The sequence below is a fragment of the Dromaius novaehollandiae genome, chromosome 1, assembly GCF_036370855.1.
Source record: "Dromaius novaehollandiae isolate bDroNov1 chromosome 1, bDroNov1.hap1, whole genome shotgun sequence".
NCBI classification, from domain to species: Eukaryota; Metazoa; Chordata; class Aves; order Casuariiformes; family Dromaiidae; genus Dromaius; species Dromaius novaehollandiae.
Window position 1 is genome coordinate 194443114 of NC_088098.1, and position 15773 is coordinate 194458886.

Genomic DNA, 15773 nt, shown 5'->3' on the forward strand with positions numbered 1-15773 from the left:
ATTTCTTAGCAGAATATGCCTGCATAGTTTATTATTTAAAATAACCAGTATCAAACAATTTTATAAGGCACACTACACTCCAGAAATGGCAGTTGAAATATAACGTGGGTATAGCAGAGGGGCTGCAGCAGGAAAGTGGAAAAACAAGATAAAAAGAAACACGGAAAAAATGCTGCTGAATGGAGCTTGTGCCCTATGTTTTCAGTAACTGAGAATTTTTATTTCACCAAAATAGGAAATGTTTTAATACTTATTTAAAGAAAAAAGTTTATTTTACTGAAATAAGGCGTAGCCGAGCGCCCGCAGGCACCTAACCACCAGCTCGCAACCTATGGCTAACACACCCTCCCGCCTCTCCCCTCCCCCCGCCAACGGCCGCACGGTGAGCGACGGTTTCGACACCCGCTTCCCACCCCCCCCCCCCCCGAGGGATTCTGGGAGCTGTAGTCCGAGGCCGTCATGGCAGAACTACAACCCCCATAACAACTGCGAGCGGCGGGGGCGAAGGGGCAGAGGGAGGTGGCGCCATTTTGAGAGCGAGGGGTCGCCCACGCTCCTCTCCCCCCGCCGCCGGTCCGGACTGCGCTGCTCGCCGAGGCCTGGGCGGCGGAAGACGGGCTGGCGGCTTTGCCTGGAGGTTGGTCTCCTCCCCCGCGCGCGGCAGGGGCTGCTGTTCGGCGGGTCCGCGCTGGGGAGGCCCTTCTTCCTCCTCCGCCCGGTCGGGCGGGGAGAGGGGGCAGCGCGGGAGGAGGCGGACGTTTCCGCGCAGGGGCCCGCCGCTGGGGTGGGAGGCGGAGGGGGAGGCCGCCTTACTGCACTGGGCGGGCGGAGGGAGCCGCCGCTGCACCTACCCCACCCCCCGGGCAGGAGGCGCGCCGTGACTCGGCGTGAGGCCGCTGGCCCGCGCCGTTTGCCACCTCCCTGCGCAGAGGGCGGTGGGCGCGCACGCGGCGTCGTGCGCTTCCCTTCACCGTTAGGTTCCGCCAGGCGCGTCCTCCTTTTCCAGGGGGATTTTTTTTTGGTCCAGGTGGAGCTTAAGACCGTGAGTCACTTGTTTGAGATGTTTGGCAGTCTAGTTAAAGTGATGATTTGCTATTGGAGGCACCAGGCAAGCGAATCACTTAGGCAGGTCAGGTTCAACGCTTACAGATAATTCTTTACAGAAATATAACAGTCCTACATTATCCCATCCCAGAGGTGAGACAGTCATCTACAGGTTGTGCTTCCTCAGTACACGCTTGCTTTATGTGGCAGGTTGGAGAGAGACTGCCCTTTATATCCTCCCTGAGAAGGGAGGTGCTGTCATGTGCTAGTTCTCTGTCTCAAAGGATGTGTAGAGAAAATCTCTTTCAGATGAACCAAAAATGGTATTGGAGTGTGAGGCAATCACAGAGCAGTATCCTTTATCATTAGAGAAATTATTGTGCAACAAGTGTTCACATTCTCTCTCTTTTTTGTCTTCATTATTCCACGTCAAAACATGTGCTTCCCTCAAACCCCCTCCCAAGAGGGAGATAAGGATAGAAACAGATAAAGTTACTTTTTTTTTCCAATCCTGCTTTTGAGTGTAGGTAGAGTAATGTTTTGGGATAGCTGGGAGATAGTCCTCAATACGTACAATGTCATACTTGCTTTCTTATTTGCAAAAAGGAGGAACTGGGAAGCTGGAGGTAGGCACAAAACAATGTGTATCTTGAGAGGAGGAGAGACCATACTACCCCCAACTGTGTTCTGCCTAATTCTGAAGAAGAGGGGTAGTTGCACGGCCATGTTTGTCCCCCTTCTGACATTAGCAATATCTCTGAAGTAGTAAAGACAAACTCCTCCTCCTCCTTCTCCTCTAAGGATCTCCTCCTCTGGTTAGAGATGTGAAGACTAAGGGTGGAAGAATTCTCTCTCTTCGTCTTTTTGGGTGATAGGTAAGAAACTGCCCAGAGTAAAACCTTTTCTTGTTAGTTTTGCAAGCAAATGTGAGATGATAAACGTTGCCTACAAATCATTTTCAAGTAAAGAGAAGACTTCATTCCTTGTCCAGAATGAGGAATATGTGACACTTCTCAACTTTCTAGGAGTAAATAGTAATAATGTTTCACAGTTCATAGAAAATGGCAGAATAAACCCTCTAATAGGGAGAATAGTTTCTTCCTGGTTTTGCACCGCATTTGTTTTGGTTCTTTTGCTGAATAAATTACTTGACAGTTTAGAACACAGTGACTATTACTTTTTAGTGCAATCTGTTTAGACCCCTGTAATGCAAAGAAAATCCAAATAATTCTAACTGTTACTTAGAGAGATGGATAATAATGGGATTATGGCTTGACCGCTTGCTGTGCTGGTAACCAGCAGCACCGTCTTGCTGTTTATTTTTATTTATTATTTATTTATTTTATTTTTTATTTCTCATCCTAGCTGTCTGCATATTTCTAGTACTTGCTAGCTCAGTCTTAGATCATAAGCTATTTGGGGCAGGGATTGCCTTTTAGTGTATATTTTTATACAGCATGTATAGGTCTTGATCTCTAACAATGGTACTTGGTTGTCCCCAAAAAGAAGATACATAATAACAGACTGTGTGTTTAATTTTAAGTCTTATTTCACTCATACCAAATTATAAATGCAAGCCAGCATCTGTTTGATGTTAAATGAATTAGCTGAGTCCAGTTCCTGTTACAGAAAATAATCCTAGTGGTACCAGTATGGGCACTTTTGTTGATAGTCTTTGTAGGGATGTCAGGCATTAGTTTGTTTATTGAAACTTGGCACAAGTTTATAAAGGAGATTTATTACACTTGGCAGGTTGGCACAGGTTAGGGTAAATGAATGGTCAGTGCAGACACTGGACTTTCAATAGGTAGAGAACAAAGATTGTTGGTCTAATTTATTTTCAAATGTTAAATTCACATTTAAAAAGAATATTAATATAAATTTATTAAAAATAAATTATTTAGGATGTATCATAAAATACAACTACCAGGCAAGTACTGCACTAATGTGCTTCTGTGGTAAAGATGTGCAATATTGTATATACAGTACATGCAAGTTTACTTGAAGAAAATTTCCTATAGGTGATGTCAGTGTCTATTTTGGCTGAGTATGTTCCACTTGTGACAGTGGAAAGTCTGAGGATATGCATCATAAGCTTGAATAATTTTTGATTTTTTTTTTTTTTTTTTTTACACCTTGCTTTAAAGATGTGTGCCTTGATAATGTTTAAATTTTTCTTCTTCTAAGATGCTTCACGCTGAATGTAGAGTAAGACTGTTGGAGTGTCAGGATGAAATCACAATTGAACCATGTTCTAAAAAAATGAAGTCAACAAAAAAGGCTTATGAGAAACTCTGTAATGATGATTACCAAAATATTCAAGAGAAAGTGGATGCTGAAAGAACATCTAGTGATTTGGTACCACAGTATGTCTCAGATAACCAAGGGGAACATGAAATGCAGAAGCAAGAGAAAATACCTACAGATGTCTTGAAAACCCTGAATGAAGTGCTTCCTGATACAAATCTAGTGCTTAGTCAGCCAGCTGATTCAGAGATCATACAGAATATAAAAAATCATCCATTTGTAATAGCAGATGATGCTAAAGTTGAAGATAAGCAAGACCCTTTTATTACTAATAATGTTGATGAAGGTAATAATAAAAATAGCAGTGAATCATTCTCAGTAAATAGAAATGAATCAAATGACGAGTTTATTACAAGCAAAGAATTTATTGGACCAATTTACAAACCTGCTGAAAGAAACAAACGGGATGAATCTCAGAGTTGCATTGAAGGTAGAAATAGTGGGAGAGATCAGAATGAACTGCGTGAAAACAGAACTAAAAGAAAAGAAGCAAAGAAAACACAGGCTGCTGCTGCTACTGTACCAGAAATAGATGATGAACTGTGCCAGTTTTATAAAGAAATTCACCAGCTTGAAAATGACAATTTAGATAGTAATTTTCAGGCAGAAGAAATTAAAGCTTCTCAGGAACAATATTCTCCATATAACTGCAGTCAGACATCACATGAGGATTGTCAACAGACATTGCTGGGCAGCCCACAACCCTTTTATGAGAATGGACAGTGTTTCTCTGGGGAACAGAAGGGTCAGAAAGCAAGTACTGAGCAACAGTTTGACAGAGAAACAAGTGGCTGGAAAACTGAAAATGCCTTTAATGGACAAGTAGATTCTAAGTTTTGGAACAACTCAGTGCCTGAATTCAGACCTGCCTGGCAGTCAGCAGAGTCTTTCATAGTACCTCAGGGACCTCTTCCTCCTCTGCCTCCTAGATTCAACCAGCAGTCACATTTTCAAGTACTTAATTCCCCACCACGAAAAACAAATGTTTTCCCTTCTCATAATGATGAACTTTCTTACAAAAATTATCATGGTTACCATGGAAATAATGATATCAACTGGCATGGTCCGTTACCTGATCAAGGTGCCAACTATGTTGGTCATATTGATATCCAGAGTACTCAGGCATCCAGAAATGGAAATAATGACCAGAATGTACCCAAAAATAATGGTTTCTGTGAAACCAGAGAAGAGTGTTGGAAAAATCCTAAAAATTACCATACAGATGGAATGCACAGCTTTTCTTTCCTGCAGTTACCTGAGGAAAAGTTACGTAGTTCACAGAAATTGCTCCTACTTTTAAGAGGCCTACCTGGTTCAGGGAAATCAACACTTTCTCGGTGAGTAAAGACTTGAAATTTGGAAAGCATTTTCAAATACAGATTTTTAAGAAATTTTAAAAAGTTTATCTGCAAGCACTTAGCAAATATTGGTATTTGTAAATTATCCTATTAAAATTTTTACTTAGTGAGTAGTGTGATAGTAGGGATTGAAAACATGAGTTTTGGGGTTTTTGTCTCAATAAGAATTTTGATAAACAGGAGCTGTTTTACGCTAGTTTTAAAATGTTTGTTATCCATAAAGTTGCATAATCTCTCATTCTTCTGGAACTCTCAGGTGCACTAGCATGTGGTGGTCTGCCTCTTCATTTTTATTCTCAAATTCTTCTATTAAAAAAATCTTCTGTCAAGTTTGGCAGCTTTAATTCATCTGAATCAGAGGTGCATTTTTATGGCTATGCAAAAATCTTAAAAGGACTATTAGAAGAGGTTTACACTGATAACATTTAATTTGTTTTTAGTGTGCTGATGAAGCTGAGCATTGTCCTATTCACTTTTTTCCTAGCATGATCTGTCCGTTTTTTGTGTTTGTGAACAACACACAAGAGAAGTATCATTGTCCCTTAAGAATGTACTTACTGAAGCCTCTAACGGGGTTCAGAGCAGATGCCACTACCAAGTTAGATTTTTCACTTTTTTTAAAATTGCCTGGTTTAAAAAAATATAAGGGCAGACATAAAACCCAAACACTAGCAGTAATAAATTAAGATACAGTCTTTTAACATACCAAAAAGGAGTTACTATATCAGTATTTACTGATTAAGCTTCATCCAGAAACAGGATATCACAAGTGGGATGTCTTCTTTAGGTATCTTCTGTTATATGTTAAGTGTCTATTAAATAGATACAATAATCATGTTCTTCCTTGTTTTTTGCAGAAAAGAGTAACTTCACCGTGTGGGATTTTTTTTCTATGATCTGGAGATCAGACTCCTAAATATCAGAAAAATTAATTTAACACTTCCTAATTACTGATTGCTGTATTTTTCAAACTTAAGTTTTTGAAGCTGTATGTGCCTCTGATTGTTACAATAATTTCTTTAGGATATGAAATGAAGATAGAAAAGTGGGGGGAAAAAAGCTTGTAGGGGAAAAATACTGCCCCATTCAGTGCACTTCATGTGAAATTATCTAATATTTTGTTTTCCATGTTTCACATGCTGAATGCTCTTTGGATCTTTCACCAACAACTCTTATTCATGTTATATGAAAGATCCTACCTATCTTGAGGTTTCTTTGAGCATATATGCATGCTTTTTCGTCTCTCACTTGTGAGATCAATTACTAATTTAATTTAACAGATGCGAACATGCATGTTGGGAGAGCATGGTCAAGAATGTCATCAAATTTGGTGCACAATTTGAATTGCATGGGACTTGTTTTTCAGTGTATTTACCTATATATAATTTATAAGTTCAAAGCTTGGTTGCAATTGTTAATTCCCATCAAATCATGTCCCAGAATCTAAGGTATCTAGGAAGAAAACACAGAATTAGTAGCTGCCTATGGAGAAAACTTTTTCTTTCAATATCAACTTAGTATCATACAGGAGCTGTAAGTATTTCTGAACAGTGCAATGAATTGCTATGTTGAAAAACCTTTAATTAGTGCTAAATGAACTCGGGTTGCATTTTTACTAGTGAGGTACTCTGCCTTATTTAATATATTCTTTTCAGTTTAGAGTTAGCTTTGACAGGCCTGTGCAGCACTATGTCATGTTGCTCTACAGTATGTGACAAAAAGAAAAATGAGAATCTGGGATTTTTTGGGAGCAAGACCTTCCTGTACACTTGTGCACAGTCTAGCAAATGAGAGTGGACTGTTGTCCTCTTTCATTGTCTGAGTTTCAAAAGCCATGTCCATCTTATGCACTAAATGAGCACAGGTTTTTAGGAGGGTGTCATTATGAATTGCGTGTTATATTAGACATATAATGTTTAATATGTTTGTATATGTAACTTCATGGACTTCTGCAGTGCAGACTAGGACAGCAAATAAAATCTTTTGATGTTGTGTTAGTACCCATATGTATCTTAGCAGGGCTGGTATCTTTAGAATCTCCAAACAAACCTCTACCATTTGTGCTAGCAGAATGATTACACAGAAAAAGTAGAAATTTGATGTCTATTATGTGGATCAGCAGTAGAAGGGAATGAGACATACCTTGCAAGTGGATTTCTCAAGTTTATAATGACAGCAGAGCAGCGTTGACACCCAGGAATCTCGAGTTCAGCTCCGTGTTTTTGTGCAAGGCATGTGTTTGTAAGCACAGGCACTTCTCCTTCTGCTTCCATACTTGACCCGTGCCTGTCCTATATGTTCAGATAGGCTCTGTATTTTGACTGTGTGATCCCACCTGCTTAGAATCACAGGCATGTTATTTGGAAAGGATTTCTGGAGGTCATCTAATCCATTCTTCTGCTTGGAGGAGGACTACGACCATCACTGCATCAGGTCATCAGGTCTAGCCTGGTCTTCAAAGCTTCCAAGTGCAGAACTTTTCATTGTTGACTTTAATGATGTTTTGCTTAACCCAGTCCTCAAGTTTCTCAAAGTCCTTCTGGATAGAAGCCATGTTGTTTAGCATGTCAACCTTTGCCACAGATTTAGTATCATTTGCAAATTCCCTGCCTCATCGTCCAGGTTATTGATGAAGCTATTGAACAATTTGGGCACATTATCAACTGCTGGGGTACTCTGCTTGTAACTGACTGCAGGAGATGATGTCAGTCAAAGTATGTTACATCCATTACTCTGTCTTCATCCACAAAGCCAGTCATTTCATCAGAGGGGGCAGTCTGGTCAGTAAAGCATGATCTGTCTGTTGGAAGTCCATACTGACTGTTCCTGAGTGTTTTCATGTCCTTCACATGTTTGGAAATGAGTTCCAAGAGGATGCACTCCATGATCTTTCCATGGACTGTGAGGCGAGATGAGACTGAGTAGCATATAGTTCCCTGGGTCGTCCTCCTTACTTGTCTTAAATATAGGCATAAAATTAGCCTTTTCACAGACATTGGGCATCTCCCCTGATCTCTGCAATTTATTCCTTGTGTTCACCTGAGCTAGACAGTTCCAGCCTCCTCATACTCATTCGAGTTCCAGTCTCTGTCCATTTATTTCCAGTTTTGCTTCCCTACTGCTATGCAACCATAGCTTTTGGTCTGCAACTACTAGCTCTGCATCTACCATTAAATGCTAAGTTGATTTCTCTGCTCCTTCTTCCATTCCCCCCTGCTTCCTCCCGAGATTAAGCATTTTGTCCCTGTGTCAGCCAGCAGTGTTCTCTCATTCCCAGCTTAATTATGCCAACATCTTCCTTGCATTTTGCTCTTTGCCTTGTCCACATTTCGTGACTTTGCTGCTGGTTCCAAGCTGCTTGTTAGTGTTTGTACCACTCTGCTTCCCTTGTCCTTCCTGTTGTAGCCCAATTTTGTTCATTCTGAATTCAAGTCGTGTCTTGCTTGCTTCTTAAGGTTGTGTTGGGAGAAGTGTTTTCCTTATAATGCAGTATTGGTGCTTACCCCACTTGCTGCCACTGCAATGATGTTCTGTTCAGGAATGGGCTTACTGCAGTGAGAATCTTTGCTTCTTCTGCTGTACTTTGTACAAAAACAAGTACTTTTTGCTTTTATTTTCTGTGCACGCAAGACATTTTAAAGACCTACAGCTTGGCCAGATCCGGAATTTTTTTTTGCAGGGAAAGCAAACGCACATGCTTGTCCAGATTTCACATCCTCAATCCAAAGCTTCTAAGAGGAAAGTTTGCAAGAATGTAATGTGATTAAAAATGGTGTATTTTTTCCTCATTTTTGGAAGTGTTTGAACATTTTGTTAAAAATTTTCCAAAACAATTTAGCCACACACAGATGTCCTGTAATATCTTTAACCCAAAATACAAAAGTCTGCCAAAATTAGGAGTTGATAATGTGATCTTATCATGTGAATGCCATTGGAAAAGTTGCATAAAAGTAAGACCTAGATTTTTAGGATACTTTGCTTCTGAATTTGGCAGCAGTATTAATTTTCCGTTCCTCCATAAATATCTGAACATGAATTTGAGTAAAGGTTAACATCTGAGGTTGAAAGAACATATACTGGTGTTATTGAAAAAGTAGTTTTTCAGGATTACATAAAGACAGTTTATTCTTTATCTGGGGCCATTCTTTCTGAAGGTGGAGTCTCTGGATCTTCTGAATGGGGGAGCTAAAGAACTATTATTGATAGCTGAATATAAGAATATTTGAATGCTGTTGTTTCTAAGTATGTGTTTCTTTAAAGGCTGTTACATGCAGTGTTTTAAAATATCTTTTACATAGCTCAGTAACAGTATAGATTTAAAAATAGTACTTGGTTACATTCTGTTTTTTTCCTTTTCTGTGATACATTAGCTATTTTAAGTAGATAGGGAAATTTGTTAGGTTCTAAGAGATGTTCTTTATTATAATATGATCTCTCAAAGTAGGCTAATCGGAATGCAGTTTGGGGTACCGTTTTAGTTTTGAAGAACTAAAATTAAAGGATGGTGTGTGGGCGCGCATCTCTATTGGCAAAGATGTGTGCTGGCTTGCTGACTGGTTAAAATGACCATTTTAGTTTCAAGATGGGTTTTGCAGGTAGAGCTAATATCTTCTATTAGATCAGTGAGCATGTTTTGAAAAAGCAGGTGAGCTGCTTTAATCTTTACGTCTGCTTTAATGTCAGTGATTGTACTCAAAGGCAAGTGTTCGATTCCAGGGAATACATAGGGTGCAAAAAAGCTATATTACAGCAATTTGATAATACTGCTACTCATTTCAGGCATGTGCACATATTGATACTTATTAATTTGTAATTTGATTCTATTGTCACAAATATACCTCATTCTCCTCCCTCCCCTCTCCCTTCCTTCCTTCCGTCCTGGGATATTATCTCTCTTTGGGATTTAGACAGTAATGATGCCTCCTTTGCACAGATATGCTTTTTGTTGCCTGGGATAAATTTTATTTCCAAATACACATTAGATATGTGTGAAGCATTCCATATGAAGTTGACAAGTATGTTTGTGTGCTTTAATTTTACAGGTTTAAATACTATGAATTCTGAAAGAGAGAATTATCAGGCTTTTAAAATGTGTTTTATCATTTAATTTCACAGTTATGAAGCAGTATATGAACATTGCTGTAATAGTTGAAGCTTCAGTTTTAAACTCATTACTTAGCATTACTTTGTGTGTGTTGTGTACGTTGGAAAGACTGTGTTGTTATGGCCTATTTGGCAATCACGCTGTCTTTCCAAATTGCATAGTTTTAGGATTATTCTTGCAAATGTACTTCAGTGTATTACGTCTGTTCCATCAGAAACGTAAATTGTATAAAAATATAAAAAATGTAAATTGTGATTCATTCTGAACTTAGAGGAACAGTGACAAAATATTTCAAGAATAAACTTTGTTGATGGGTTTGCAGGATTCCCAAACCCTTATCACTGTTTCTGTCTTGCTAAAAATATTCCTGCTTGGAAAATACAGCTGAAGAATTTGAGTGAGTGAGTTACTCTACAGAGCACTGAGCAAACAAAGTCAGATTCTAGAAATAAAAATACAGATTAATGCAGCATTAGTTACTGTCTGTTGATTCGTCAGTTCACATATATCCCTACAAAAATCTGAGGTCTGTCTGGCTCCTAGGAGTTGTAGGGCTGTATCTGTATAGTGAGCTGAAAAATCATGGCCCAGTCATGATTTGCAATCTCTTTTATTAAGGCAGGTCGGTCCTTACGCTTTAATAAGTGCACGTATACATTCAGCACAGAGAAGTAAGTATGGAAGGCAGATCTAATTTTTCTAGTATGGCACACATAGAATATTGTAAATAATAAGATCAGGTCATGTGTAAAATCATGGCTAAGCAATTTAATGAATGTATGTTCCTGTTAAGTATTTTACAGAAGAGAGGAGTCAATATGAAAAAGTGCTATCATATATGGTGTATTTTGTGACACTGGTGCCATTTTATTTACTTAAAAAAAAAAAAAAGACTGAATTCTTGTGTGCTCTGCTAAACGTGTGCAATGCATGCCTTGCTAATGGAGAAGACTAAAATAATTATCAAACAATGTGTAGAGTAATGTGAATTAATATGCAGTATAGTGTTTTATTTAGTTTTTTGTTAACCAGGTAAAACTGGATGGTGAGTTCTTTTTCTAGCTAAGTTTTAAATGAACATCTCTAGCTTGGTAACTTGTAACCCTAGACCATTCACAATGTTTAAACTGTGATCCACGACTGATCTATTGCTGATGACAGGTGGCAAAATGTAACATATTCCCTCTGTGTGAATTAAGCCTAAGTAGCTCTTCCTGCAGATATTTATGGGCAAGTGTGGTAACTTAGAATGAACACACTTTTGTGCCCCTGGGTTATCTGAGATTTGGCCAGCTCTTCTATTCCTGCTGCCTCAGCATTAGTACCTCCCACATGCTGCTAATACTGTTTAGTTTTTGTAGCCTTTGGGTGCATTGGCTATTTCTGAGTTAGAATAGTTACCTAAACTTCATAGGGCAGTGGTATGAGAGCATTGCAATAGGCTGTGAATGCGCTTTGGCACTGAATAGCTGTTTTCTATTTACAAATTTAAATATATTGTAGAAGACAAATTAAGAATAGACAAGGTTTGTAATTCCACCCTTTTTTTTGTAGATCAGACTTTAAACAGTACTGTGCCATTGTCTCACAAGGTTGCACAAGGTTTTCCTTCAAACCCCAATTTCCAAGGACTTTCCGATAGTTTGTTTATTTGTTTTTCCCCCACAGAAATCATAATTTTTTGGAGAGAATATTCCTCTGTGGGATTTGGTTGAAATTGTTTTATATGTCCGAAAGTTGCCATGGAATGATATTTCCTTGGGAAACTAGGCTAAACTACTTTAATCGATGAATATTCTAAATTTATTTTTAAGATAGGCAACAACTAATTAAGAAGGTTTACATTTCCTAATTGCCACATTATTAAAAGATTACATGTTTTACCTGAGTAGTGATAGATGACACTCATCAGTTTTTAATGTGTTATCACGGAGAAGTGATTTTTTTTCTCCTTGTTTGAAGTAACACATGGAGCAGTAATAAAATACGTGGTTTTCTTATCACCCTATTCTAAAGTAGAGTGGTAGGGTGAGTCAGTAATTCCCCAAGAGAAACTAAGCTATGAAAAAGTCATATCTTAATTTTTTTTGTCATCTATTAGACTGAAACTACAGTTCTACAAGATGTAGTAACAAATGCAGCAGTTCAGTGCTGCTGAACTGAGGGTGGTCTCCACTGATCATTAGACACTTGCCTTGTATCATCTTGTTGGCTCTTTCCCTGACAAGTCAACTTGCTAAAAGTTTCAGAAAAGTGACTCAGGAAAAAAAAAAAAAAAAGGAGAAAAGGATCACTTTCTGGGGAGTGAATTTCAGGGGCTTACAGATCCAGTGAGTGCCAGAGCTGATGAGAAGGTGGAGGTAAGTGACACTGTATGGCCAGGACTGGAGAAGAAGACATGGAATTGGGACAGAAGAGAACAGGATCTTAAAGGAATATATATGCTTTTCTGTAGTCCTGACTTTCCTTAGTAGGACGATCTTGAAAGGTGGTTGTAATATTGGACTTCTCCCTGATAATAGAGAATCTGACATAAAATACTGCTAGTTTAATTTTGCTTTTGGACCTGTATTGTGACAGTAGCATAGACAAAGGTCAATAGAGGACATAGAGTTTAAGGCACTGAAAACAAAAATTTAAAGATACAATTCAGTACTCAGCTGCATCCAAATTCCCTCTGATCAGACTGGTTTCTTGAAATGAAAATTGATATGGAAAATGTTAGTAAATACATTAAATGATCATAAGGTATGAAAAATACTGCTTTAATCTGGATTGGAATTATTGTAAATACATACATGTACTTTTGTAAACTGCTTTGAACTTTGCTGAAACTCAGAAATAGGGCACAGTTAAATTTTGTTTTTCACTTGTACTCTTTTCCTCTGTGTTTCCTTTCCTTCTCTGAAATATAAAAGTTGTAATGTTTGTGCATTCTCCTTTGTTTAACAGTTTTCTGCTTGGCCAAAATTATGATGGCATTGTATTCAGCACCGATGATTACTTTCGTCAGCAAGACAGATATACATATAATGCTGCTCAGCTTGGTGATGCCCATGACTGGAATCAGAAGAGAGGTGTGAATGCATAAAAGGAACCTTATTTAAATTACATGTGTGGTTAGAAAATAGAAATATGGCATAACATGTATATGCATTAACAATATATATGAAACTGAGTACTGCATAATTAGTATGTAATTCTTTTTACATTAGATTTTGTACTTTTTAAAGGTTCGGATTTAAAAGGACAAAATCTCTCTTCTTTATGCTATGAGCTGCTCATTTTTTACATTTGATAGTTGCATGTTGGTGGCAGAATTGAACATTTTTAACATTTGCAACAGCAGATTGTCCAATTTTTTCCAGTATATTCCCCGATCTGAGGCTCATTCAAAATTCATGGAAGGATTTTTCCGAGGAAAATTTTAGTTCACTTGTGTAGGTTAACAACTTTAATAGTCATTCCTCTAATACCAGCAGATTGGATTTAATTGGGAAAGAGCTGCACTTTCCCTATTGTTACAGCTGCTTGTGCTTGTGCAGGCCTGAGAGAGACACCTGGAGTAAGAAGGACTGGAAACAAAGACAAGACTGGTTCTCACTCTCTTTCTCTAGCAGTTTTCTAAGAATCTCATTAGGTGTTTGGTCTGCTCCAAGGACTGGGCAAGCAGAGCAAATCCATTGCCTGTGCATGTAGATCCCTCTCTGCTGCAGTGTCTCAAGTAGAAGTTTCCTTTCCATGCAGAGGAATCCTTCTTCACATCAAAAGATAGGGAGAACCAAGGAAAAAAAATGACAGCATAGCAATTATGAATATCCTCCCTTCTTCTCCCCTTCCTGTCCTAGTACAAAATGTTGATACATTGGACAAAATTGGAAAGAAATACTAATATGGAATGCTTGATCTCTGAACGAACAATGAAAGATTTTTTTAGAGTAATCATTAGAATATTAATTATAAAAAGAATTTTTGAGGTTGGAGTGCAGCAATAATAAACATTTCACACACAGTTGCCTGTAAGAGCCTAGGGAACAGAGGAATTTATAAGGCAGCAGTCTGTGGACGAGAGGGCTCAACACTTACATTTAAAGCCACCGAGCAGTTCTCACATGGTAATAATGGCTTCTGGCTGTTTCTGACTAGACCTCAAAATGAAGATCTCTCTGGATCTATATCGTTTATTTATTGAGTGTTTTTGATAGCCAAAATAAGAATGGTTGTTCCTTGTGGTTGTTCCAACACCCACACTGCAAAACATTTGCCAGAATAGCTTTGGTTTGAAGTTATAATGACTTCATATCTACTGTTTTGATTAGATAGGCAGAACTCTATGATTTGAAGTATTTCAGAAGCTCTTGGTTTTATTTATGCTTGGATTCTTGAAATATATGAAATGAGAACTTCAGGGGAGTGGTAATTCTGGTGGTCGGATTCTTGTCTGGTGAGTAGGAAGTCCAGGTTCACGTTTCATGTAAATCACATCAGCTGCATAGGCTATTTATATATTTGCTTAAGGCATATGGCTACATATTTACCTAGGGCTGTGTAAATTCTCTTGTCAGGGTTATGAAGAAGAAAACAAAGATATTCTTTCTTTACAAGTGAAAAAATTAGTTGTCAAAATTATTCCTTTTTTAAGGAATTATTCCTTTTTTTAGTGTCAATCTATATTAGAATAAATGCGAGAAAAACCTTAGTTACAAATGAGACCCATTTTGGGAAAAAATAAATTATTTTAGCTGAACAGAATTTCAAAATCAGCTCTCAAGTGTTTACAAGACTGAATTACAAACCCTTGATACTAGAATACATGTGAAGATTGTAAAGTCAAGAGCACAAATACTAGGAAATAGAATTATATTGCCTCTGCAACTTTAAATATGAAATCAGTTTCACTCTTACAGGCCGTTTAAATTCACTTTTCCAGCTTTGCTTTGTGTCTCCTATCTTAGTTGGTCCTGCCTCTCTTTAGCTAGAACTTGTTGCTGCCTTCCCCATGTTTTTAACAGTGTTGATTTGACAGGTCCGGTTGGGTTTGGTGTCCTTTTTAATCTGTGTACTTCTTTGTTTTGTTTTTGATAGTGACTATTAAAATTAATTAGTAGCTTTTTTATTTTTAAATAAAACTTCATCTAAGGTGTTACTTCAGCACACTTAGCATTCAGATCCAGAGTTACAACAAAATGAAAGAATATATTGTGTGTTGGAGCTATAATATAATCTTTTTTCATGAGCTTCTGCAAATTCATGATGGCCTGATTACCTTTGTTACCAAATTGCTTCACTTGCTTCCTTCATGAATCTTTTCTTAACTACATCTTTCTGGGTTTTTTTCTAGCTTCTGACAGCCTATCAGTCTTTTTTTCTAGATTCAGGTTTTAAAAAAGTAATTTGCGCCAGGTTAATGAAGTCAGGACTTCTTCAATTTTTCGGTTTTTGTAGCTTTCTCCATTGTTTCTTGAGGGATTCTTAATGCTTTGAAACTTATTTTATCTTTGTTTTTTTGCTCCCTTCCATTTATGCAGTTTTTTCTCAGTCTCTTTTAACTTCATTTCTTCCCAGTTTATGAGTAGATTCCAGGTAAATTGAAATATATAAGATAAATCCCTCATTCTCTACAAAACTTGGTATTTTTTCCCTTGACATCCCTCCTTCATTCAGTGCACTGAATGGGCAGGTATTAAATAGAAGTATTTTTTAATCCTCATCGCTCAGTGTGGGTCTCACTTTTCATTTTAACATGTGGCATTTTAACTTTGTTTACTGGAGCATTATGAATTCTCCCAGAAAGTTTTTTGCATGACAGTAGCCTTAGTATTTTAGGTTTCAGATATTTCAGTTCTTGTTTCCAATCCATCATCTAAACTCCTTATGAGCATTAGTGGTATCACAGTCTGAATTTTAGATTGGCAAACAAAGGCACAGTTGCTAAAAAATATCCTCCCATTTTGATATTG

The 15773-nt window shown here is 37.9% G+C and overlaps 1 protein-coding gene across 3 annotated transcripts in view; it reads left to right on the forward strand.

The window, feature by feature from the left end:
* The first annotated feature begins 432 nt into the window (after window positions 1-432).
* The window catches only part of LOC112988379 (uncharacterized), a 49759-nt gene continuing 34418 nt past the window's right edge, over window positions 433-15773 (forward strand). For 2 of the 3 annotated variants that reach the window (XM_026108869.2, XM_064504944.1), the window contains exons 1-3: window positions 433-637; window positions 3232-4688; window positions 12766-12890. In XM_026108869.2, the coding sequence (XP_025964654.2) occupies window positions 3232-4688; window positions 12766-12890 (1582 nt within the window). In that variant the 5' untranslated portion in view covers window positions 433-637. Of the gene's footprint in view, window positions 638-1845; window positions 1920-3231; window positions 4689-12765; window positions 12891-15773 lie in introns of all 3 variants that reach the window. The other variant, XM_026108870.2, reaches the window with a different exon arrangement.